We start from the raw sequence: 26,934 nt of genomic DNA, 5'->3' as shown, positions 1-26,934 counted from the left end.
TCTCTTCAAGGATTCTACAGTCCACTTGGTGATTTATAACAAGCTATGAACGAAATAAAATCTTAAATCATTGCAAATAAATGCAAATTCACATGGAAAACTGAGTATCTGAGTACATTTGGATATTAGAAGTTCAGATTTTTTTCATATGAAAAGCTGTAAAGCTTCAGTGAATTGGTTTAAATGAAAGGGTAATACATTTAAACTGCTTAAAAAAAATTGAAACATGTTTATTTGGACCTTTGATTTTATTGTGTATAGAACTCTTAGTAAGGAAATTGCTTCTATCATTGCATATTGGCAACTGATCTGCAACCTTATAGTCCAAGTTGCTTTTGGGGTCTCTGAGAGGTTAAGAGGCTTGCCTAGGGTTATGTGGCCAGTACTTACATTAAGTGTCAGAGAGAGAACTGGAACCCCTGACCATAAAGCTAATTCCATCCACTATGCATGACTTCATAACACATAGCACTTTATATAGGGGCAACTAGATAGCCTATAGGGTAACTAGGTGGCACAGTTGATAGGGTGCTGGGCCTGGAGTCAGGAAAACTCATCTTTCTGAGTTCAAATGTGGCTTTAGACACTTCGTAGCTGTGTGACCTTTGGCAAGTCATTTAACCTTCTTTTGCCTTAACCCATTGGAGAAGAAAATGGCAAACCACTGCAGTGGATATCCTTAGGCAATTGAAGAAAATACAGTAGTAGGAAGCAACATGCTGTAAACTTAGAACTTTTTAATGGCTAAGTGGTTCCTATTGGGAATATAGGAGTTCAAGAAGGTATTGAATATATTTTTTGATAATGGTGTATTATTGAGAGGGAAGTTAGGAGTATTGAGGGTAATATCTTAGATTAACTCATGTTTTCTGTACGTTAGATCCCTTTGTGTTAGCATATGTACTGACTAATTTTTTGATAAATGCTGTGAACATGTGAAAGTGTTCAGCTTGGTTCTCTCAGCGGTATACTTTTAATACTTAAGAAATTTAAACATATTTGGGGAGGAACCATACTTTTATTTTCTAGGTTCAAGGCAGAGTCTTTTAAATAGCTTTTGGAATAGTACACATAAGCACAATTCATTAAATGCTAATTTTTATTTTTCCTGTTGACATGAGCCACTTACTAGTATAACATCTGGACAATTTTCACTTAAAAATGTTATCTCTGATTTTTCTTAGCTTTAGTGTCTTTGTATTCTTGGTGCTATTAGGAATGCTGACTTCTGCATAAGAAGGCAGAAAGATTTGTATTTGAGGAAGGCGGTAGAGGAAAGGAGATGTTTGTGTAAATAGGCCATCTCTAGTCCCATAGGTTTTTGTTACCTCATTTTAGAAAATCCACTTGTTGTAAAATTAGTAGTTAATAGTCAGACCAGTACTTAAACAGTTGAAGTTAGTTGGATATTGTGATAGACACAGATGATTAAAATTAAAAATAATTTTTTTTCCTTTAAAACAGGATGACGATTGGGGAAACCTCAAGATAAAGAGTGTAAGTACTAATATGATTTCATTTCTTAAGAAAAGGCTATGTCATTATTAAATCAGGTGATTGAGATACAGATACGGAAAAAACCATAAGGATCATTTCATCTAACCCCCATATTAAGAAATTGAGGTCCAGAAAGGTTAAATAATTTGCTCATTTACAATACTTAGTGGCAAAGCCAAGATTAGGACCTAATTTTCTGGTTCTGATGTTTATTATGTCTCTTCAGTTTAGTTTTCTTAGAAAATGGCAAAGAATAAATAATAGAAGAAAATAGTAAAATGAATTTGTCAGAATTTCTGTTGTATTTTGTTTTATCCTTATAAGAGAAAAAAGTCACCTAAAGGTATAGTGTAACTGTAGAGTTGATGGATTTCTAATACGCACACCTGATATGCAGTCCTCCATACATTTCCTTATAATCATGCCAACTAATCAGTTTCCTGGAATGTTAGAGATCCTTGCTATGTATGGATTAGAAGACACTTAGAGTAACCTGCTAGCGGTTGTGACAAACTGGTTAAAAAGGAGAGAAAAATCTAAGGAACTGGAATATAGTTGAAGTTTTGAAAATTGATAATTAGATACAGAGATGTACAAAGGTAGTCTTTGAATCCATTTTAAAGAATAATGGTGTCAGATATTGAGTATGATTTCTTAATCACTGGTTCATTTATCACACCAGCCAGATAACTTTCAATATACCACCGTACCTTTTCTCTTGAACTCTAATCTGGCATTACCACCTGGTTATTGGACATATCAAAGTTGATGTCCTGGAGGCATTTCCAACTCAACACATCCAAAATAGAACTCATCTTTGCCTGCAGCCTCCCCTGCTAGACTTCCCATATTACTGTCAAGGGCAATATCATCTTTCCAGTCACCCAAAGTGCAAAATCTTGGTATTGTTTTCCCCATCTCACTCATACTCCATGACTACTCAATTGCCAAACTTTTTTTTTTGTATTTTCACAACATCTCTTGTATACATCTCCCCTCCACTCAAACATCCAATACTCTAGTTCAGGCCCTTTCACCTAAATTATTGCACTGACCTTCTAATTCATATCTTTATGTCATCTGTTGACACTTCAATCCATCCTCTGCACTGCTACTATGATTTTCTAAAAGTTCAGAATTGGCCATTTCACTCTCCTACCTCTTGGGTTAATTGTGAATTCCTCTTTGGCATTTACAGCTCTTCACAAGCTGACCCCTTCTTACCTGTACAGTCTTATGCTTATTTCCTTACATTTCTGATCCAGTCATATTGGCATTGTCTGAACACTCAGTGCTCAATCCCTAGTCTACATGCTTTTTCATCTACTGCCGTGCACTCCCTCCTACCTTCCACCTCTTGCAGTCCCTAGTTTCCTGTAGGACTCTGCACAAGCACCACTTTTTTCATGACGCTTTTCCTAGTCCCTTCAGGTACCCTCTCCCAAAACTACCTTGTATTCATTTCATGTTATTCTTTAAATACTCATATTGTGTATATGTTTTCTCTCCCATTGGAACGTAAGCTGCTTGTGGTTAGCACAGTGTCGTATTGTGTTTGTTGATCAGCCGAATTGAAGAATTTTATGAGATTAAGTCACTAGTGTGTAAATAGGATAAGTTATCATAAGAAAAAAGATATTTCCCATTTCTGTATGGTTACAAGTGCATTCATTTAATATGGTTGAAATACTATGTTATCTAGGATGAATTAGATGCTTATTTTTTATGACATTAAGTGTTCTGCAGTTAATTTGAGTTCTGCATTATGGCATGTAGAACTGAAGAAATACCTTAGAACATAATGATATCTGGTATTTCTGTAGTTTTTTTTTTTTAAGTTTGCAAAGCACTTTATATACCTTATTCTGTTTTAACCTCATAATAGTTCTCTGAGATGGTTACTTTAGGAATTATATTCCCCATTTTACAGATGAAGGAGACAGGCTTAGAAAGGCCTATTTAGAAAATATCGTAATTGTCACATGTAAGATGTAAACCCAGGTTTCCAAATATAGCACACTTTTCAGTACACCAAGCTATATCTCCTTGGGGTAGATTGTAGAAAATAATATGTATTTTAAAAACAACTAGAATTAAAATTTTTTTTTATAGAAAAAATACGGCCAGCTTATCTCCAAGTATCTTAACTCTGATTTGATTTGTTTACCTTCTAGATTTAATTTGAAACATCTGTGTATATAGTTTGATCTGGACCTGTGACTTCATCAGTGTCTGGAGCTCCTGCTAAGGAGCCTATCAACAACCAATGCATATCAGCACCTGTTTTCCAGCTTATATTCTTGTAGATTTGCTTGTAGGCCCTGAAAAGATAGTGACTTGCCCAGGGTCACACAGCTAGTATTTGTCAAAGGTGTAACTTTTGGATTTCAGAAGAAGAGTTGTGACTAAAAGTAATGCAACTGGTCTTATAGACTTACATGTAAAATGGTTTTGGAGACAGTTCTGAAAAAGGAGTTTCAAAAATATCTAAATGGAGGCAACATTGTTGAAATATAAGTGTTTAGCCTCTCAAGGTGGCTACTTCAAAGAACAATATTCATTTGGGTGTATAAATTCTGACATTCTTGTTTTAAAATGAATAAAATTAAAGCCAGTTATTACTTTGTTGAGTACATCTTAAAGTCATTTTATGCTCTGTTAGGCTTATGAGCTATATGTGTTTTCTCACTCAACAGAATATAAACTCTTTGAGAGAAGCAGTTTCATTTTTGTCTTTGTATTCCCACTATCTGTCTAGCACAGTGCCTGGTACATAGTAGGCACTTCATAAGTGCTTATTGCTTGATTGACTATAATGGGAAAATAGATTTAGAAGTTTATTTGTCTTTTATTTTTGTATTTTATTATATGAATTAAATATTACAAACAGGCATAAAGCCTTCAATTGTAAAGAGGGTTTAAAACCTTTCCTTAGAACTGGCAGGATGTTTGATATTTTTAGAATTCGAAAGATGAGATCCCCTTTATTCACTTAAACATAAGTGTAAGGCTGTGTTTTAAGGGCTGTGCATATTACTTATGAGGCCATTGTTACAGCCTTTAACTTGAGATAATTTTTATATGGCAATAAATTGCCTGTTTTCCAATTAACACTTTTATGTTAGAACTGAGAAATAGATGGTCTCTATGGCATCATTGGTTGGACCATTTTAGGAGTGTTTGAAGGCATTTTCAGAAGCTTTGCTGTAAGGCATATGCTTTGGCATATGATGCAACTTTAATTATGAGTGATACTTGATAAAATAACTAGTTAGCCCAGATAAGTGTCTTTAGAATGAAGAGCAGTTCATTCTGTCCGTATATGAATTATAGCAAGATTTTAAAAACAAATAACATACTAGAATTCTCTTTCTAAAAAAGTATATTAGAATTTAACCACTGCAAGTGGCCTGCTGAGTATTGTGTGTATGTGAATACTTTCTTTGAGTAGCCTGGTTAGATTTTATTTTGTTTTTATATTTAAGTTTTATTGTTGCCTTTTATTTTTACAGGGGTCATTTTTTAAAAGACACATTGATTCCCACATTGATCCCTGTCTTGTAACAAAGGAAAAACCCAACAGACATAGGGATTGTTAGTCTCAGAGCGGATTATAATACAATCCATGTGTATACCCTCCCCTACTCTTTATTTGAGATGAGTGAGGTGTGTATCATTTTTTTTTAGGATTCTATTTTGTCATTAGAATTAATTGGCATCCAACTGCCTTTTTAGCGTTTTACCTTGTTCTAATTAGCTTAGTTTCAGAAAAAAACTGTCGTATGAGTTGCTATTTTCTGGTTATCTATAATACTCTTTTCTTGCCCTAAATTTAAGAAATTTCAAGTAAAGAAAATTACTGTTTTTACGTATTGCTTATTTCTCTTAGGAGTATGGAAACCTGGGCCATTCCATGTGGCTTCTAGCAGTACTGATTGAGGAACTATGTAGCTGTGAATTCTTTAATTTAGTGTAGTAAAGTTTTTTTCATCTTTTCTTTTTAAAATTTTTTATTGATGTCTTTTATTTTTATAGCACCTTTCCCTTCTTCCCATCCCAGAGAGCCATCCCTTAAAACAAAGAATAAAAAAGAAGAAAAAATAAGCAGTTAAGCAAAACATTAGCAAACGTAAGCAAAATACATCAACCAAGGCCAGCATTATATGCAGTGTTACACACCCATAGTCTCCCACCCTTGCAAAGAAGGGAGAAGGAGGCAGGTGATGCAGTAAGTTTTACTAGAAAATAGTATTGTTATATGGTACAGAAATATTTCTCACCTGGAAAATTTTAATATGCTATTTTATCTTGATTGACATAACTTGATAGATAAGTACCTTATATTTTTTTACATCACAGATTATACTAAACAGATAGAAGAGTAGGGGAAATTTGTGGTTTCATATTTATGTTTTAATATAAGCCTTGGTTTTAATATAAGCCTCTGATTGAGAAATGAGCAAAATAATTTCCTCAGGTTTTCATGCATTAGGGAAAATGGTATCATTTGCCTTGCTCTGTATTTCCCCATTTTAGTTCTCTATGGTAGCTTGACTGTTAATGAATGTTTTAGACACTTGTGAAGAATGAAAATCATTTTATTGTTTTGAAATTTTTGAATTTGCATAAGCCTATGTGAAAGTCAACTTGGAAAGCCTTTAGTTCCCAATCAAGAAGGTTTACATTTGAGTCCATTTCTGATCTTAAGAGAACTAATAGCTGTTTTGGTCTTCATTTCCTTTTTACATGTTTAATTGGGCAGCATCACATGTCCAACAACCTGCAAAGGCCCCTGATGTGACCAAGAAATGAATATAGATCTTCACATGCATTATAAGTGCTCTGGAGTGGTGAAGAAAAAAATGCGTTTCTAACACTTATTTTATAATTTGATAATTAGTCCTCTATCTTACTGATTTATAACCTAAGATAAAATGCTGTACCAATTTGTTAATATAGTATTATCTCTCATTAATATGTATAGTAGTAATGTGAACCTATAGTGAGAAAAATAAGACATAAGATTAATTTGGTAGTCACATTTTGAACAGCAGTCACAAGAAAAGCTGACCATGTGTTGTTTTTTTAACTCCTTTCTCTTCATATTATAGTTTTGGATGCATGAGATGATACTGATCTAGATATACAAATTATGCTTAGACCAGAAATGAACATGCTTTGGGTGATAGGAAGTGTTTGAAGAGAAACTTCTGACCATAGACATTTAAAGTGAAACTCATTTCAATATTAGTTTATACTGCAGAGAAGGTCCTAAGCAAAATAACATCTAGATGGATAAAGAGTGTAGAAGGAAGAATAATGGATTAAGCCCAATGCTGTCTAGACACATTCCTTTGAATATATGTCAAGTTTTGTTTAATTTTAAATCCATTTGGAGCAAATGATTCCATGTCTTTCAGCATTTTCTCTTTTCACAGTGTAACTTCTAATAACTTGTGAGTACTATTTTTGTCTATCTTGGGATTTCTAAAATTCTAGGTTTATCATAGTGACTCTGCCAGACTCTGTGCTTTCTTAAATTTATGAACTTAATCTTCTTGTGTATTTTTTTTTCTTTTAAGGAAGGTTTTTTTTATTCTTTTAAAGTAATATGGGAGATACTTCCATCAAAAATAGCTATTTTTGTTTAGGGCATGCTTACCTCTGTTGTAATAGGAATATTTTTGACTTAAAGTACCTCAGGTACTTGTGTGGGAAAAATTCTGTTCTTTGCATTTTATTTAGTTACAAGCCTGTCAGAAACAATTTTTATTAATCTAGGAGGTTATTCAGTTGTTTCAGTCATGTCCAACTCTTAATAGGGTTTTCTTGGCAAAGATGCTGGAGTGATTTGCTATTTCCTCCCCCAGATCATTTGACAGATGAGGAAGTTGAGGCAAATGGGTTTAGTGATTTACCCAGGTTCAAACAGCTAGTTAGTGTCAGGAAGATGAGTTTTCCTGACTCCAGACTTCACACTCTATCCACTGTACCACCTAACTGCCTCGTTACTTAACACTTTGTCAAACAGGGCAATAATCTTGTCATAGTCACATTAACTTTCTGCTTACACCAGAGAGTCATTTTTCTAAAACCACCCCCTCTTCAACCATTGTTTTCAAGTGTTCTTATTTCTTGCTGGTCAGAAGCAAACCCAGAAGATACTTCTATTAGTCTAAGTAATTAAAAACTTTTTCCATCTTTTAGCCTCATCATGGCCCTCATTTCTTCAAGGAGGAGTCCTTCCTAGACAAATCTGGACACTGGGTGGAGGAGTAGGTTTAAAACTGTTTAGGCCTTTGGTAGGTAGGTGGTGCAGTGAATAGAGTGCTGGGCCTGGAGTCAGGTAGATCTGAGTTCAAATGTAGCCTTAGACACTTATTAGTTTTGTAATGTTGGGCAATTCATTTAACACTCTTTGACTTAGTTTCCTCATCTGTAAAATCAGCTGCAGAAAGAAATGGCACATCACTCCATTGTCTTTGCCAAGAAAACCCAAAAAGGGTTAGGAAAAATTGGACATGACTGAAAACAACTGAAGAATAACAAAGCCTTTGGTGAGGCAGGCAAAGGATTTAGTGCTGGGTGTTTTGAGAATTGGTAGTAGGGGAGTCAAGATGGTGGATTAGCAGGAAGAAGTATATCCTAGCTTGCATACCACATTTGTTCCACAAAGATCTAGAAGACACTCTGGACTGAATTCTGACCAGGAAATTAAAGAGAAAGTCACAGTGAATCATTTTACCCCATCACGGTTGCTTAGGGAGACAGAATCCTGGGGACAGAGTCTGGCCAGGAGCATTCTGTATGGAGAGCACTCTAGCACCTTGGGACTGAGAGAGGGCCAAGACCAGGTCCTGGATCAGGAAGAGATCCCAGGGGATCCCTGAACTAACATAGGGTGCAGGAATGGGTGTTCTCTGGCAGCTCTGTCACAACTACCAAGTTTGTGGTCTTAGATCCAGGGCAGACTGAGGAGGGGACCTGAGTGAAAAATGAGTTCAGAACCAAATAGTAGCTGTGTAGCTCTGATCCTAAAAGCAGGGTGGGGACTCATTTCTAGCTTCCAGCCCAAGCTAAAGCCTGTAATGGAACAGTCAGGATGGCCTGTAATTCAGTTGCTTTAAACCTGCAGAGCCTCCCAGTAGTTGAGTTGAGCAACCAGGAAAAAGCCAACAGACATAGTCAGGAATTTACAGAGCTTAGACCAGGAGGACCAGATGAGCAGATTTTGGTGAAAGCAAACAGAAAGATGAAAGAGGACAGAAGCCTGGCGCAGATGGTTCCTCCAGAAGTGGATGGAGCTTACCCCTAACATGAAAGTCAAACTTGAGGAGTGTGTTGGAAGAATGAGCAAACCAAAAGAGTTCCACCATAAAGAATTATTATGGTGACAGAGAAGCTCAAGATACAAACCCAGAAGAAAATGATTCAAAACATTTACAGGCTTCGTCTCAAAAAAAATGTAAACTTGGACATAAGTCCAACCAGATTTCCTAGAAGAGATAAAGCAAGAATTAAAAAAAAAAGACCAAAAAAAGGTGATGGAAAACAGGAAGAGAGAATTAACAGCTGTTAATTTTACAGCTATTCTGCAATAGGTGCAAAACCTTACACAAGAAAGTAATTTCCTAAAAATTAGAATTCATCAAATGGAAGCTAATAACTCCATGAGACATCAAGAAGTATTAAAACAAAACCAAAAGACTGAAAAAATAGAAGGAAATGTAAGGTACCTTACAGCAAAAACCAATCATCTGGAAAACAGATTAAAGAAGATAATTTAAGAATCTTTGTACTACCTCAAAGCTATGACCAAAAAAGAACCGAGCTACACTGTATATCAGGAAATTGTAAAAGAAAACTGCCCAGATCTCTTAGAACCAGCAGGTGTAGCAGGTGAAATTTAACAAAAGGGTTAGCTCAGGCAAGTCTAGCAAGATAGCTTTTATTAGCAGGGGCATGTTGCTTGTCAATAAATGGGTCTATGACCCCCCTCCATTTGTGTCAAAGACCCTGAGCAAAAGGACAGTTTTTCTTTTATAGGTTTTGGGGTGTACAGAAAAAAGAGTAGGAAGATAGCATGGGGTTGGGAAGAACATAAGTTTGGTAATGAGAGCTAACAATGACTTTTTCCTTCTCTCTTGAGACTAAGAAGTTATCATTGAGTCCAGGTACAAGATAGTGGGCCGGACTTTTGGACAGCAAACCAAACATCTATGAAGGATAGCTTGGTGGTATAAAGATATTACACCCAACTCCCTTCTGTTTATAAGCATCCTCCAGGGTCACTTAAGTTTCTTTAGGGAAGAATAAATCAGTGATTAGCAGGTGAACTGGATTTTTAAACTTAACCCATTACAGAGCAGCTGAATTATGAATTAGGTTCAGAGATAGGGAACCATAACTTAAAGCCGTTACAGGACAAAAGCAATTAATTGTAAATAGGATCAATAAGAATATGATACAGAATCAATCTTAATCTTATCAAGGATAAAGTATAAACAGAAAGAATCCATTGGTTATCTTCTTAAACCCTCAGATAAAAACTACCAGGAATGCTGTAGCTAAAATCCAGAGCTCTCTGGTCAAAGAAAAAAATAGTTAAAACATCCATAAAGAAAAATTTCCAAGTACCAAAGAATCAGAGATTCATGTAAGATTTAGCAGCCACCACAATAAAGGAATGGAAAGTTTGGAATATGATATTCCAGAAGGCAAACTGATTTACGCTCACAACCAAGCATAACTTACTCAGTTAGGCAGTATAATCTTATAAGAGAATGGATAGTAAACACAACTGTTAATGTTTCTCATTTAGATAGATGGATAATTTATTAAGTGCCTGCTGTGGGCCAGATGCTGCCAAATGCTAATGCTATAAATACCAGAAAATGAGATGGTCCCTAGTCTAAAGAACTTATGTTCTGATGAAGGAAGATAACCCATCATGGGAGCTGGAAAAATGGGCAGAGGATCGGTCCCGTACTGCTGAGGAGGTGGAGCAGTCTGGATAGTGAGTGAACTGGGCATAAAAAAGTAAGCATGACTGGGGTTCCCCAGAAATGGTAATGCTGGTCAGGAATTCACCAGTCAGGAAACTATAGCCCAAGATTGAGTCAGATTAGCGTAATAATCAGTTTTCAGATTAGCATACTATTTCAAAAAGGGCATTTCTGCACTTGTAAAAACAAGAGAAAAAGTAAAATGAATGAAAACATTAAGTACTGAGTGATAAGCCTTGCCCTTCATCATCTACCTAAAACCATTTAATGGAGGAGACCACTTCTGGGAGCAAGGGAGGAATATTTTGGTTTGGAAATTTGTAGAGATGGAGAATTAGGGTCATAATGATGTGGACTGATTGGATTATGGTTCTAGAACTGGCAGCAGTAATTCATTAGGTGATGGTGGAAGGGAGCTAATTGAATATATCCAGGAGTAAAATTCACTGGAGCTGGCCTAGATATATTGGGAGTTGAAAAGGTTAAGTCCTTCAGGAGATAGGTAGGAGGAGTAAATGAAACTTATTAGAATTGGAGTAAGGACTAGCACTATGATTTGATTTATATATGACTTATGCTGGTCAGTACCTTCTTTCTAATTTATAATTTTAGTTGCTTAGAGCAGAGGTCACAACTCCAGGCATGTGGGCCTGCCACCTGTTAAATTTTTAAACAGTTGAAAAAAAATCGAATAATATTTTGTGATATGAAAATTATATGATAATTAGATTTATGCCCATAAATAAAGTTTTATTGGAACACAGTCATTCTGATTTGTTAATGCATTGTCTGTAGCTGCTCCAATGGCAGAGTTAAGTGGTTGAGAGAAGAGACCATATGTTTCATTGTTTCACATTGTTGCGCTGAGTGCTAACAATCACTGTGACACGGAACTATCAAGGGCCCACAGGTATCACTGCACCATGACATTTTAATATAATTACCAGCGCATACCCATTGTATTAAAACAAGAAAAGAAGAGAAAGGTGGACTTTGAATGTTATCCTTTTAAGGCACAGTGGAGTATGGCAAAGTAATGTGTTTATTACGCAATGATACTATAGCTGTGCTAAAAGAATACAATATTCATTGACGTTACCAGACTAAGCTCTTATCACAATATTCTCAATCACAGGAAAACAGAAAAATTAGAAAATTTAAAATGGAATATCTCATCACAGTAAAATTCCTTGACAAATTTTTTTTTTAAATAAGCCTGCAACCAAAGTAAGTTTCTGTCCTGGCTCATTTGTTAGGTAAGCAAGGAAAACCATTTACTGATGGTGGGTTAATTAAGTTGTGTTTGATTGTAGCAACAGAAGAGTTATGTCCAGATAAAATAAACTTTTTAAGACTTAGCCTTTTGACTCCATCAAAATCATATGCTCATGGATTGGTATCAAATTTGGCAGTACCTAGCTGTGTGAAAAGATAATTTATTTTCAAAAGATAGAATATGTAAAAATCTCATCATACATCAGTAATAACTGACAAATGGTTGTGATTAATTTTGATGATAGAGAACACTAACTTTGAACCCCAGTTAGGCAAAATGTTACCTCCCCCCAATTCCATTCTTTTCATTAGACTGGTATTACAAAAAATTGTACTCAATTATATTTTCAATTTCCTCAATAAAAAAATTGAAAGTCATTTTGTTTTCTCATTATGTACCTACACAGTAGCCTTGATTTTGCCTCTTGGCCCACAAAGCCTAAAATATTTATTATCTGGCCCTTTACAGAAAATGTTTGCTGACCCAGGCCTAGAGCACTGAGATGTTAAGTGGCTCAGGGTTACACATAACCCTATGTGTCAGAGGCAGCACTTGAACCCAGGTCTTCTTGGCTCCAAGGTCGGCTTTCTATCCATTATGGTACTTTGCCTTTCGCTTAGTGAAACTTAAGGAATAAAACTAGGGAGAGAAATGGGGAGATTTTGATACTTTGGTTTATGTGTATCTTGTATTTATTGATCCCTAATCCAGCTATACCTTTCTTCATTAGTAGAAGGGTATATTGGTTGCTCCAGTGTGTCCGTCCTAATTGGACCATAAACATTTTAACAAAAATTGCGAATGATAGTGAGGAAAGAAAATAAAAAAAAAACTTTGTATCAAGAGGTAGTTGGAATTTTGTGGCAGTTAATAGAGAAAATTGAAATTAATTATGCATCCAAAATATTGGCACTCAAATAGGTATTTTCTGACACATCCACAAACACGTATTTCATAGGATTATAAATTTAGATCTGAAAGGTATCTTAGAGATCATTTTGTCCAATCTCTTTCATTTTGCTGCTGACAGGCAGCAATTCCCTTCCCCCACCCTGAGGGTAGAAGGGCTAAGGGTAATATATCAGGGCTGGGATTTGAATTCTCTTCCTCTGACTGTTCTCCACCATTATATTACATAACTCTACCTTAATATTTTACAGGGGAAAACATAGCATTAAAGCTTTTCACAGAACACACATTCACAATATGTAGAGAACACTTAAATACATACGTAGGTACCAACAGATAAATTTAGGCAGGGACTAAAACTAGCTTAAATATCTGGACTTGAACTGTTTTTGTGCAATCTTTCAAAAATTGATTTCCAGGTATAAAAATAATGGCATGAGGAAGGTTTTTTAAAATTGAAAAATCATCTTATTGCTCGTGAGATGATATTTTATTTCAAATTTTTTTTCTATTTTTATTCCCTTTCATCTCCTTTTACTTATCATTCCTTGACTCCATTTCCAGTCTGCTGTTTCATTGAATTTTGGTTTTAGCTTTCACTGTTTCACAGAAGTTTACTTCTTTCACTTAACCTACTTAAAAGAAATATAAAAATTGGGGGCATTAATGTATTTGGCGTGTATGAGTTTTTCTATTGTGATGTGGAATATTATGTTACTGTTGGCTATTTATTGAATAGAAACATGCGCTTAAATTTTAGGAACCATATGTCAGAATTCCATAGGCAGGTACTTAGAATTGATTCTCTTAATGTGATCAGCCTAATGTTTTTAATTATTAGAATACAATTTGTGACTTCAAAGGAAATGATTCTCATTTATACATGGAAATAATTCTTATATTGTTAAAATTTAGGCTTTCCCAGAAGTGATCTGCTAGTCTTACAGAAGTTGAATTATTAGCTACAGAAAATGATGGTATTTAACAATGATCGTTTAAAGAACTCTTCCAAGAGAAACCAGTGATTTCATTATTATTATTTTATAAACAGGGAATGACTCTGTTAATGATGGGATCAGCAGATGCTCTGCCTGAGGAACCTGTAGCTAGAACTGTTTTCGTAGAAGACATGACAGAAGAACAGCTAGCATCTGCTGTAAGACATTTCAGATTTTATACTCTATTTGGATTATTGTTTATCAAAAGACATTTATTAAAATGAGTTTCAAAAAAAATGACTTCCGACAGTTTTGAAGTTCTGCTTGGGATCTAATAGTTAATGGTCAGTATGTGTGTATTCAACAATCCATAGGATTTTATTGCTTTTAAATTTGGCTTAAGCCGTCTGGACCTAGTGTTGCCAGGTGCTTTCTGAGTTTAATCTGCTTCTCAGTTTCACACCTCGGTAATTTTTTTTTTTTACAGTTTTATAAAACTAGTTCAGATTTATAATTTAAATCTTTCTATCCATAGTTTGAAGTTCAATTCTCTGGCAATTTTTCTTATGAGCATATATGTATTTGCTATATTTTCAAGATATAATCTATTATGTTGAAAGTGTTTAAATAAAAATTAATCTCAGTTTTAGACTTCTATCAGACATATACATACACATACCTAACTTTTTATGTTGTGCTTTTTACTTTTTGAGTTTGCATTCTGTTATTTTATCCTCAGAATAGCCATATAAGAATTGAGGCACGGAAAGATTTTAATCGTCTTTCGGCCATATATTTAGGTAAAGGTAAAGTTGTGACTAGAACCTTAGGTTTTCTGACTCTTCTTCTGTCGGACCATACCATATTCAAGACTTGTGCTCTGACATGTTTCAGAATACCAAAAAAAGTGGAGTGTTGATGTGATTATATGGAGAATACATTCTGATAAATTGAATTTTTTTAAAAGCTAAACTTATCTTTCTTCCAACTTGTATTATGGATTTAGAGAGATAAAGAGAATAAAACTATATGCTAGGAGTGCTGTCAGATTGCCAAAATTTAGGCTGTGCCTCCTCACTTGCTTCTGGCATTCCTGGGAACGTGGCATGTTTTCTTGGTGCTTGTCTCTGTATACTTAGATCCTAGAGCAGATAGCTTTTCATTTTGTCTGAATATTTCCAAAATCTAATAGAGTTGGACTACATTATCCAGAAATACTGTTAGAGGCTGACATCTAGCACATGATAAACTTGTGGTCCAGAAACTTGTTAGATGTGAGTTTTCTGGTTCTTTATAACAAGTTTAGGACCTAGTTAATCAAATTTATAATTTCTAAAGCATGTCAAATGGGCTTGATTTAAAATGGGATATGCATATGTTTGGTTTAGCAAAAAAAAAAAAAACCAACAAAACCAACATGCCTCAACTCATCCTTATTTAAAGGCATAATAATGCTGTTTAAGGAATAAGAAAATAACATTTCAAGATTCACAGATATAAGGGGGAAGTTTTTCATGCAACAGTATAAGCAAGTATCTTTAACATAGGGTCCCTGATGTCTTTATCTTTATATTATCCACGACACTTATCACAGTAGAGAAGCTTAGGGAACAAACGATTTTGGCAGATGGTGTGCACATTACCTAAATAATTTCACAATCCCAATATTTTATCATAAAAGCCTTCAAGATAATAGTCATTTATTGTGATGCTAATTTTGTCGTGGACAGTTCACGAAGTATTTTTGCTACCATTGGGATGGTATATAGCCATTATATTTTGGGATAGGGATTAAATAATTGTTATAGATTGATAAATCATTGGTTTTTACCTTAGGCCGTGCAATAATAATAATTTTAGATATTGTTCATGAAAGTACTTTAATGCTTATCTCATTAGATGGAATTGCCATGTGGATTGACAAATCTTGGTAACACTTGTTACATGAATGCTACAGTTCAGTGTATCCGTTCTGTGCCAGAACTCAAAGATGCCCTTAAAAGGTAAGGTTAAAGTATAATCTAAAAACAAATATTCCTATCATATAAATAAAATTGATATTCTTCTTTTTGGAACATATGGAATATTTAATAAGTAAAGATCAACATTTCCATCAGACTGTTTTGGGTAAAGATATACAGTTTAAAAATATTGATTTTTTTTCCCTCAATTTAGCTTAGTTTTGACACCCTAAATTATAAATTGTAAAAACAATGTACAATTCTTGGGAATAAATATTTTGATAAAAACTAGCATTATGTTTTATGAAGGCTTGTATAGTATTCTATTACAGTAGAACTGAGAAGAATGAGAGAGAAAAGAATTGTGCAGAAACCCATTGGTGTAAAATTCTCAGGCAAAATAGATTATTTCTAAGGCAAAAATAGATTTTTACATGGTCATTTATTTTATTCATTGCTGCATGATAGGGCTAGAGACAGGACTGGAAATACTGAATGCATTATCATTATTCAGACTTCCATATTCTTTGGTTGGAGTAAGACTTAGCTGTCCCTAACTGGGCTTTAGCAAAGACCTTTTTTGGTCAGCAATATTTGGTTGGGAGAGTGTATCGCTCAGACATATAGGCATCAGTGCGTTTACTGATGATTTGACTTAGCATGCTAATAAAGTACGTTGCTCTGCTCTTGAAGTAGTTTGATATTCAATGAATTTTAGAGGGGGGGATGAGTGAGTGAGATATGCTTTTAAAAAGACTGGTTAAGAGAACAGAAAGGAAAGAATAAAACAGTACTAGTTTACCTTAATTGTTGTATGTCATCTTCACTGAATCCCTAACATTTGTTTGGGGATATGGGATAGAGGGTCTTATACTTATTGTGGGGAAGAAGAAAGAAAGTAGGTTGAATAGAAAGATATGCGGGACTGGCCAAAATAACCTGTATGTATGTGGGAGAGACTAGAGCTATAGAATATTGTAACCTGCTGTGAAATGTATCAGGGATGTCTTCCTTGAAGATTGGTCATCCTGGCCTTAAGTTGTAAAGCCAGGAAAATAAAGATTTCTCTACCTTAAGTTGCATAAGATAAAAAAAAGCAGGCCTCTTTAATGTGAATGTTTAAATTAGGGTGAGAAGTACACTTACCATTCCAGCATATGCTTTTTCCTTTCTTTTTGTTCAGCATTTTCATGATAAAATATCAGTGTCTTTTTTGATGCTTGGAAATTTGAGACTAAAGTTAAGACTTTTCAATTAGTTTCTAAAATTTAAAAATTTACTCACGCCAGATATTGACAGAAGGTGATTTCCCATGTAATTCTACTAGTTTTTGATGTCTAAATAATACTCAGTTACATGTGGCCAGAAAATAGAAAACAGTGTTCCCTCGATTTTATTTTTTTTTGTCTTTAATGATTCCTAGATGCCACTGATCTAGTCATAATACGTGATATATAATACATAAGCATATATGTATATTATATATGTGTGTGTGTATATATATACATATTTATATACATATTTTTCCCACAGTGTTGTGACTAACTTCACATCCCTCTGCAGTTATTTTAAGTCACTTATTATACTGTTTGCCATAACCAAAGCATTCATCACCTACTGACTGGTCTGTTGGTGAAGAGCCTTTCCATACTTAGCTAACTTTATGCTGGAAAAGCCCACGATCTAGTACTAGGACTGTAGTTCTAGCTTGGTAGATCAGCCAGAACTTGTGCTTCACTAGTGTGACCTTTGAGGGCAAAGAGTCACCACTTCCATACCAAAATGAAGTCATGTTGGTAGATTCTCTGTCGAGGATTTTTGAGAGGAACTGGGAAAGAAGTGCTTAAGATAGGAAGGCTAAGACAGGGTGGGATCTGTCCCATATGTACTCATTTGCATCTGAGCTTGTAGCCTCATTGAACTATTAAGCAACTCTCAACTGCTAGGACTTAAGGTATTTTTGGCTTCAAGCAGTATTATCTTCTAATGGTCTCAGAGGACAGATAGGTTTGAAAGAAACTAAACATTTTTGCTTTCATAAGATTTTTAGGTCTGTCTTTATTTCTTGAGATGGGGGGAGAAAAGGAATTATTATAGTTTTCATCCATATTCTTATTTACACAATGTGTTTAGGGTAATGAGGCAAGAAAGGAAGAAGAGAGAAAAAAAGAAAGAAGGAGGGAGGCCCAAAGGGAAGGTGGAGTGGCTTAACTGAATTGACATAATTTTTATTAATTAATCGTCAATGTAATTTTTATTAATTGATCTTCATTGTGAGTGACAGCACACATTAAAGACTGCTGTTGTTTCTGTTGTTTAATAGTTGTCTTAAATGTCTCCACAGGTACGCGGGTGCCTTGAGAGCTTCAGGGGAAATGGCCTCGGCACAGTACATCACTGCAGGTCAGTCTGAGGCATGTTGTAATAGAGGATTTCTTTGAATACCTTCTACCTTTCCTCCCACCTAGCCTGGTGACAGCCACAAAATAATGCTCAACAAATATCTGGTTTGTTTACCTAATATGTTAACAGATGAGACACCAGAGTTGCTGTCCTAGATCATAGTTTTTTAAAGTCATTCAGATTAGAGTAATCGGAGATGTGTTGCCTAATTCCTAGACCATTGCTTTCTGTGTTATTTTAAATGAGTTATCTTTTGCTAAGAAATAAAGTGACATTTTGGTGTGTTTATATTTTGGGAATAAAGTATCATGATAGTAATATAGTGCTTGGAATAGTTTTCCTAGATTTGAGAAACTCTAGAGAGATTTCAGCCACTAGGGGCTTTCTCATGGAAGCCCTTCTCTTGTGGATACAGAGCCCTGCAGGCTACATGTCAGAACTTAACCTTTTCCCTCCTTTCTGTCAAGGGTACCACTATCCTCCCAGTCACCCAGGGCTGTAATCTTGGTGTCATTCTTTGCTCCTCGCTTTCACCCTAGCCCATTGAAAAATTTATTTTTTTTCTACCCAAATGGCATCTGTCAGGTGTCTGCTTCACTCACATTGCTACCATCCTAGTTCAGGCCTTCTCCACCACTTAACTAGATTGTTCCAACAGTCTTTTAATTAGGACTCCCTTCAGATGTCTCCCCATTCCAATCCATAGTCCACATAGCTACCAAAAAGATTTTGCCAAAGCATAGGTCCAAACATGCACTTAGTTCTTTTAATGCTCAGTTCAAATCCTGAGCTACAGGATGTGATCTACAGAATGTCTTTCCTGGTTCCCCTAGCTGCTCATGTCTTACCTCCTGAGCTTCCCTTCCATCTATACTGTATCTTACATGTACCTAGTTATTTACGTGTCTCTGCTGTTAGAATGTGAGCTCCTTTTTTTCTTTATATCCCCAGGGCATATCAGCATAGGACTTGATTTATTTTGATTGGTTACTTTTTGCTGTGCAGGACTTAAGTTCAGGAGGTAATTCTAATTGTTTTAAAATGAAAGAAGTTCATATGTTTAAAACAAATGTCTACGTATAGACACATTTGTGCATACATGTACAGATAGTTCTCATTTGTGGTAAGTGGAGTGTTGTGTAGACCCTTGGGGAGATCAGCAGGGCTCCAACCCCTCTGCAGCTCTATGCCCCTGCAGCCAGATTGGCTTCAGTGTTTTGGGTCTGTGTAGCTGGAGGGGCTTCACTGCCTGGAGCAGAGGACCCTGACTTGGGGCTGCTGCCACCCTTGCTTCACCCACTACTGCTGCCATGAGCTCCAGATGGGGTTCTGCTGCTTACCTGCAGGGGAGTCAAATTTGTGTAATGCAAACTTACGGAAGGTGAGAACTATCTATATTTGGGTATATTAGTTATATGGTTTGATGTTTATATAAACAATCTGAATTAGAAAGCAAGATTCTGATCACATTTCAATTTTAAATTAGTTTACTTGTGTTTACTATATTCCTAAGAGAATATTTTTTTTTAAGCCCTTAGAGATTTGTTTGATTCCATGGACAAAACTTCCTCCAGTATCCCACCTATTATTTTACTGCAGTTTTTGCATATGGCTTTCCCACAGTTTGCAGAGAAGGGTGATCAAGGACAATATCTTCAACAGGTAATTAGTGTAAGGCTGTTGTGGTTTTGTGGTTAGCAGATCTTTGTGAAGTCACATTACTTAAAAACAACAGGGAGATGTCTTGATACTTTTCATGTTATTTGAGTATGTTTGGTAAATATGAGAAGACCTAACATAATTCAAAAAGTTTCCTCTGGCTTTTTTCTTTAAGGTCACAGATTGAAACATAAATTTATTTTAAAGTAAGAAACATTATCTTCTAGATAGAACGTACAGACTTTTGCAAGAACTCATGAGAACGTAAGACTGCAATCATTGTCTAGGTCTTATTCATAATCCTTATTGTATTTCCATTTACAGGATGCTAATGAATGTTGGGTACAAATGATGCGAGTGCTACAACAAAAACTGGAAGCTTTAGAAGGTGATTCTGTTATGGAGGTAATTGAATTATAGTAGTGATTATAATCTTTCATTTGGTCTCTCATTTGATTTTTTTTTCCCTCCAGAGGCTTTTGAACAGATTGTTTTTCATCTGTTTTTTACGATTGAATAAGACATTTACTTCTTTTATTTATTTATTTATTTATTCATTTATTCATTCATTCATTCATTCATTCATTCATTTATTTATTTATTCATTCATTCTTTTAACTGCTTGTTCAGAGTGACATTCAAAATGTATGTGGCCAGTTTTTGTTCTCGGCATATTTCACATCTCTTTCCATTCCCATTTATGTTACGGCTTCTTACCTGGGTTATTGTAGTAGCTTCTTATTTCTAGTCTTTCCCTGTACCATTCTTACACATTTATTGCTAGAGTAGTTTACCTAAATCACAGCTCTAATCACACCACTCCCTAGCTTCACACTCTTTGGTGGCTTTTTATGTGCAAGAGTCCAAAATGGCATTTAAATTTTAATCTGTAATTTTGACCTGTACCTGCAAATAGCTCCTGTATATTCTCTGTTCTGCAGCTAACCTACGTACTTCGCTTTACCCATCCTGCCCTTTCTCACTTCCATTCATTTGCTTACTTTATAGCTACAATTTATTAATTAGCTAATTTGCCTATTAAAATCCTTATAAGGGCCTCAGGGCCTCTTCTTCCATGACACTTTCCCTGATTTTTCCCTTTCCTTCTCCCTACTTCTACTGCCAAGACTGTCTCATAACACTCATTATATTATTCTAATTTGTAATATAATTATTTGCTTCTTCTTTCTGCCTCTCCTACTATTAGCATGGGGATATTAAGGACATTCATCTTTAAAAGCTCAGTGCTCTTGACAGTTCCATTCATCCAATATCTGCTTAATACATGTTTGTTCAAGTGGATAGAATTTTAAATGCAAAGTATTGCTTATCTATATTCAGTAGATAAGTTGAATTGATTCTTCTCATATTTTTGTATTTTAGTGCTTTTTCATAGGCAATGTGGGTTGGATGGATGCAGGTAAAAGCGTCCTGCAGAAAAACTATGTTTAAAATTAATATTGTTAAACATGGTTGCATAGGGGGAAAGTGTACTTTAGTATGCCCTGTGTAAAGTAAAATGGAATATATATATATATATATATATATATATATATATATATATTTGGTTATTCATTTATTTGCAGACAGACAGCGCCTCACCTGCCGCAGCAGCCCAAACACCTTCTAAAAAGAAAAGTTTAATTGATCAGTTCTTTGGTGTTGAGTTTGAAACTACGTATCCTTAAGAAAGTTTATGCCAAGGTTCATTTCAGAGACAATGATTCACTAATACAGATTTGATGAAAGGAACATAAGATGAAGAAAAGAAGAAAAAATTAGGTTGTTACTCAGAAGTTTGAAGAAGGCAGATTTTTTGAGTTGGTTTCTTTGTTTGCCTGAAAGGGCTCACAATAATAGCAATTAGGAATTTGGAAAAAGACAAACACGTGAAGTTTTGGTAAAGTTCATTGAACAGTAATATCCCTTTAGATCATTTTACCAAATATCTTAGTGAAAGACCCATTTTAGAATTAATAAAAAGTTTAGATCAAAGTAGGTGGTAAATTAAGAGTTGCAATTGAGTGAAATACTTGGAAAAAAATCTTAACACTTTTGGGAAAAAAATGGATATTTTTTTTTCATATGTCCCATCATTTTCCCACTTAAAAACAGTTAAACAGAACTGCCTAACTTGGTGATTGCAGGTGACAACTGCATGTTCCTTTTTGTTTTTCTAGTTTGATATTTCTTAACAGAAAGGAAGGCTGCGTGCTTTAATTTTATTGAGACAGCTGGAGTACTGGAGAGAGAGCTGGCCCTAGGCCAGTTTAAGGGCTGCCTCTACCCCTACACCATGTTGCTATGAACATTTTAGCAACTTTTACTCACATCATTATAAATTGTGTAGGGAAAATATTCTAGAGCCTTGAAAAGGTTGCTTTTTTCTTTCTCTCTATTATTATGACTCAGGATCTAAGAGATGATGTATAATGATTAAGATGATAATAGGAAATTGAGGTATGAACTGGATTAAGAAAGGAACATTGGCTATGAGGCCCAAAATCTTGAATTTTAAAAGAGTGGTGATAATTCTGTCTAATGCTGAGAAAATCAAGTTCAGTAATTTTACTTGTGTAGTGGAAGAACTCTGGATTTTGAGTCATACATAGATTCTTGTCTCAGCTGTGTGATTAACTGGCTGTGTAACCTCAGGCAGATCACTTAACCCTTCTGGCCTCCAGTGAGCTCACTTGGGGAGAAGACTCCGCCTCCCAGGGTTGTTGTGAGGATTGAATGAAGGAGTGTCGGTGAGATGCTTTGTAAACTGGAAAGGCGCGTCAATGCCAATTATTTTTATTATTTGAGAATCTAAAATTCACCGAATAAGCTACGATGTGTGCCTTAACTTAATCCATAAAGCATGAAATGTACAGAGGCTGAAGAAGAGGAAGCCACCAAAGGGAAGGAGAACCAGCTTCAGCTCAGCTGTTTCATCAATCAGGAAGTCAAGTATCTGTTTACAGGACTTAAATTGGTAAGAAGAAAGATAGATCTTTTGACAGTGACTTGGCAGGCTTCACCACACCTCTTAATTATACAGAAAGAACATTCTACATATCTGGACTTAATTTGCTGATAGTTACATGTCTCTGCTTCCACAGCCCATTTTTTTTTGGGGGGGGAGAGTGAGGGGAAGGCAGGGCAATTGAGATTAAGTGACTTGCCCAAGGTCACACAGCTAGTAAAGTGTGTCAAGTGTCTGAGGCTGGATTTGAACTCGCTTCTGACTGACTCCAGGGCTGGTGCTCTACTCATTGCGCCACCTAGCTACCGCTAGATCATTTTTCAAAACATAACATGGTCATAAAGCAGTCTTTAGATCAGTGCTGTGCAAAGCTTTGGAGCTCAGTTTAGTTGGTGAATGGAAGTAAAATAGATGGTATTTTAATTCATGAACGCTATTATAATTGTAGGTTGCATTCCTGACCAAGGACTTGGGAACAGATTAATAGATGTTTAGGCTTAAAATATTATAAAAGGAAACACAAGAATTTTGAAACATTTATAATGAAAATTTTTTTATAAATATTATTAAATAGGCATTAATTACAAAGGCATATATCTTAAGTTGAAAAGGTACCTTAGAGCCTATCTATGTAGTTCAACATTTATTTATTAAGAAATTTCTTCTAATAGCATTCCTGACATTTGGTCAACCAGCTTCTGCTTTAATAATTTTTGTTCTTTTGGCAGTACCGAATATATCAAGAGGTAACCTTTTCCTTTTTTTTGATTGTTCTTATTATTTGAATAATTTCTTAGGTTGAGACAAAATTCTGTTCTTTACTCTCAAGAGAGAGCTAGAACGGTCCTCCACGGTTCTGAGATTGACCATTTTATTCACTCTTTATGTTAGTTAATTCTGTTACTACCTTCAGTAAACATCCCCATGTTCTGTATGAATGATTATTCTGCAGTATAGAATTTTAGATTTGAAAAGAATCTTAGCATTCATTGAAGACTGAGGGCCACAGGTCACAACCACTTTTAAGGGGCCCGAACAGGGTTATAGCAACTTAAAGCAACTAGATCATTTTGGCAGGGGGCAGGGCAATTGGGGTTAAGTGACTTGCCCAAGGTCACACAGCTAGTAAAGTGTGTCAAGTGTCTGAGGCTGGATTTGAACTCAGGTCCTCCTGACTCCAGGGGCCGGTGCTCTACTCACTGTGCCACCTAGCTGCCCCTAGATCATTTTTCAGAACATAACATGGTCATATTTAAATCCTTTACCAAGGATTTTGGGGTTTCTTGAATCTAGTCATCATCTCTTTCTTGGCATCGAAGTTTTTTCTGAACAGAGAAAACAGTCTCCAAGGGGCAGCCTAGGGCAGGGGATGGGAGTGGATGGTATTAGGTAGGAAGCTGGAGTAGCATCAACTTGCCTTGTGGATTGAGAGGGTAGGAATGGGGTTGGGGACATTAAAGGTAGATTATATGCATAGGCTTTTAAAATGCTAGCTGTCTGTTAATGTGTGCCCCCAAGTCACTTTAGGGGCCCTGCTGCAATGATTGACCAAAGGTGGTGAGAAATGACATATAAGGTATTGATTGGAGAGAATAATCAAAAAATGAAGCGTAGTAAAAATGGGGACTAACTTGAGAGTGGTGTAGCTGTTTCCTTTCTAATTTTATAATATGTTAGGGAAAACAAATCTGCTTGAGATATTTAGGTTATGATTAGTGATGATAGGTGGAATACAAGAATGATGCTCTTAATTCAGACTTAGTAAGTATACCTTGATTTATAATCAACTTCTCCTTGGCATCATAATTTCAGAGTTGCTATGTCCAATTTGTGATTTCTCCATTTTGGCAGTGATTTCCTAATGTTTTACTTTTCTACCTTTTAGCCTCTATAAAGTAGCCGTAATATTTGTCAGTACTTCAATTAAAGCAGTTCCGTTTGTGTTGTGGATAATCCTTTAATTCAGGGGTGGGTAACCTGTGGCCACATGTGGCCTTCTAGGTCCTTGGGTGCAGCCTTTTGACTGACTCCAAGTTTTACAAAATAAATCCTTTTATTAAGGAGGTTTGTTCTGTAAAGTTTGGATTCAGTCAAAGGACTGTGCTTCAGGACCTAGAGGGCTAATTCATTTGTTTTGTAAATTTGGCCTTTGATATATTTCCTTACAGTAGAACATGGGTGTGCCAGTTATTTTTTTGTTTTGGGAGAAAAAAAACCTCCTTCATCTATAAAACATTTTCAGAAAAACAACCATCTTTTAGAATAACTTTTCAATTCTATCGTGTTCTTTTATAGAGACTTCAGGAAGAAATCACCAAGCAGTCTCCAACATTGCAAAGAAATGCTTTGTACATAAAATCTGTGAGTATAGTGGATTTAGCTTTTGCAATTTTTGCAATTTTTGTAATGTTGACAGTTCTCCAGAGTAATACAATGTTTGGGTAAATCTCACCATTAAGGAGTAAACAGCTTGTTCTTTTATAAAGTGAATGACTAAAGAGAATGTCTTTTGAGATATAATGCCATTTCTCCTTTTTCCTCAGTCCAAGATTAGCCGGCTGCCTGCTTACCTTACTATTCAGATGGTTCGATTTTTTTACAAAGAGAAGGAATCTGTGAATGCCAAAGTTCTTAAGGTTAGCTGATACAATAAATTATTTATATTGCCAAGACTAACTTATATTTGGGTGAGTAGGAGGGTAAAGAACCTACCACTAAAGACCCTTTCCCTATGGGATCAGTTTCTCCTTTGTCTTCCAATTCACAATCCTCAGGGAACAATTCATCTAGAGATGTAACCTCTTTGCAGATACAAAGAGTTAACAAGTAGAAAGGGAGGAAGTGGGGAGGGGTATGTGTCTGTGTGAATATACACACACATATATATTCCATTTGCCTTTCTACTGCCCTAGTCATTCAACTGCCTCTCATTTTGAGAGTGCCTGATGCTGGTGCCACAGTGGAAGTGGGGAAGGGGACCCTGTTTACAATTCCAAGAGCAGTGTGTTCCAGGAATAACGAACTGGCAGTCAGAAGGCATTTTTCCATAGACCCAATGTTATATTTGCAGGCTATGTCTCATCCAAAGTACTATTAGAGCCCTATTTTTAAGTATGTGATGATCAAAGCATCCTGCTCAGATGCCTTATCTCGGTTTGGAGGTGACCTTAGGTCCATGAAGGCTTTGCCAGTAAAGCTCTGATTTTGGAAGGTCCTACCAACCTAGAAAACCCTCGAATACGTGCACAGTGATGAATTTATGTATGTCTAGTCTAAGGACCCAACTAATTTTTGTTTGAGAGATTCATCACCAGTGTGGCCTACACGGTAAATGTTGGTTTTTATTGGGGTAATTATTGGGTTTTTTTTTTTTTTCCCCAAACCATAGCATCTTCTAAAGACCATCTACTGAGATGTAGAGGGGTCATAATTTGTATTGGTAAATGACGTATCCACCAAAAGAATACCACATATTATTAAAATATGGGTCAAATAGGTTTTTGTGAATTGACCCTAAAGACCTAGTTCTGTGAATAATATTGTTTGAATAATTGAATAATAATGTTTTTGTGGGAAAATTGCTAATGCCCAATTTATTTTAAGATGGGGGCAATCTATGCCGATAACCTGTTTTTTGGAACATGGCTTTTGTCTTAAAGAATTTCATGTGTGTGTAGAATACTGATTCTATTTTAGTAGTTTAGATTGAGGAGATAAAAATGTAAAATGATGAAAATTCCTTACTTCAACAAGATAGAACCTACGTACCACTTTGACTAATCCCAAGAAAGTAATTTCCAAACCAAAAAGTTATCTTCCCAATCACTTGTTCTTATTTTTGTACTTTTCCCCAAATTATTTTTGTGTTAGGTTAATGTTTTATTTAAACTCTCAAAAGTATGAATTTGAAAAATTTTGGTAAAGGTGAGCTCATATAATCAAAATTTCTACTGTCTTCCCCTTTTATCTTGTGAAGGGTATTTCTGTTGATTTTTTTCCAACAGTTTTTACAGTGTCCATTCACTCTGTCCCCCTCCCTGACTTTTTCTGTTTTTATACATAGGATGTTAAATTTCCTCTTATGTTGGATGTATATGAACTATGTACACCAGAACTTCAAGAAAAAATGGTCTCCTTTCGGTCAAAATTCAAGGATCTAGAAGATAAAAAAGTAAACCAACAGCCAAAGACAGTAGGTTTATTTTTCAATATTAGTCTAATATTTAAAATTCAGGGCCAGCAGCCAGTGGTTACCTTTAAATGACATTAGGTGGAGCCTAACCTGAACTTACAAATTGAATGTACTTTATTTATATAG

General features: G+C 35.5%; 1 protein-coding gene across 1 annotated transcript in view; it reads left to right on the top strand.

The window, feature by feature from the left end:
- USP14 (ubiquitin specific peptidase 14) overlaps positions 1–26,934 on the top strand; it is a 35,071-nt gene that overhangs the window by 4,540 nt on the left and 3,597 nt on the right. Inside the window, exons 3-13 of the mRNA XM_036765849.1 lie at positions 1,465–1,497; positions 13,739–13,843; positions 15,525–15,628; positions 17,931–17,989; positions 19,521–19,651; positions 19,973–20,053; positions 21,235–21,326; positions 22,511–22,625; positions 24,912–24,977; positions 25,160–25,252; positions 26,680–26,808. Of these exons, the coding sequence (XP_036621744.1) occupies positions 1,465–1,497; positions 13,739–13,843; positions 15,525–15,628; positions 17,931–17,989; positions 19,521–19,651; positions 19,973–20,053; positions 21,235–21,326; positions 22,511–22,625; positions 24,912–24,977; positions 25,160–25,252; positions 26,680–26,808 (1,008 nt within the window). The remainder of the gene's footprint in view (positions 1–1,464; positions 1,498–13,738; positions 13,844–15,524; positions 15,629–17,930; positions 17,990–19,520; positions 19,652–19,972; positions 20,054–21,234; positions 21,327–22,510; positions 22,626–24,911; positions 24,978–25,159; positions 25,253–26,679; positions 26,809–26,934) is intronic.

Source organism: Trichosurus vulpecula, chromosome 1 (genome assembly GCF_011100635.1).
Source record: "Trichosurus vulpecula isolate mTriVul1 chromosome 1, mTriVul1.pri, whole genome shotgun sequence".
Classification (NCBI taxonomy): Eukaryota; Metazoa; Chordata; class Mammalia; order Diprotodontia; family Phalangeridae; genus Trichosurus; species Trichosurus vulpecula.
This window is presented reverse-complemented; position numbering and strand designations above follow the sequence as displayed.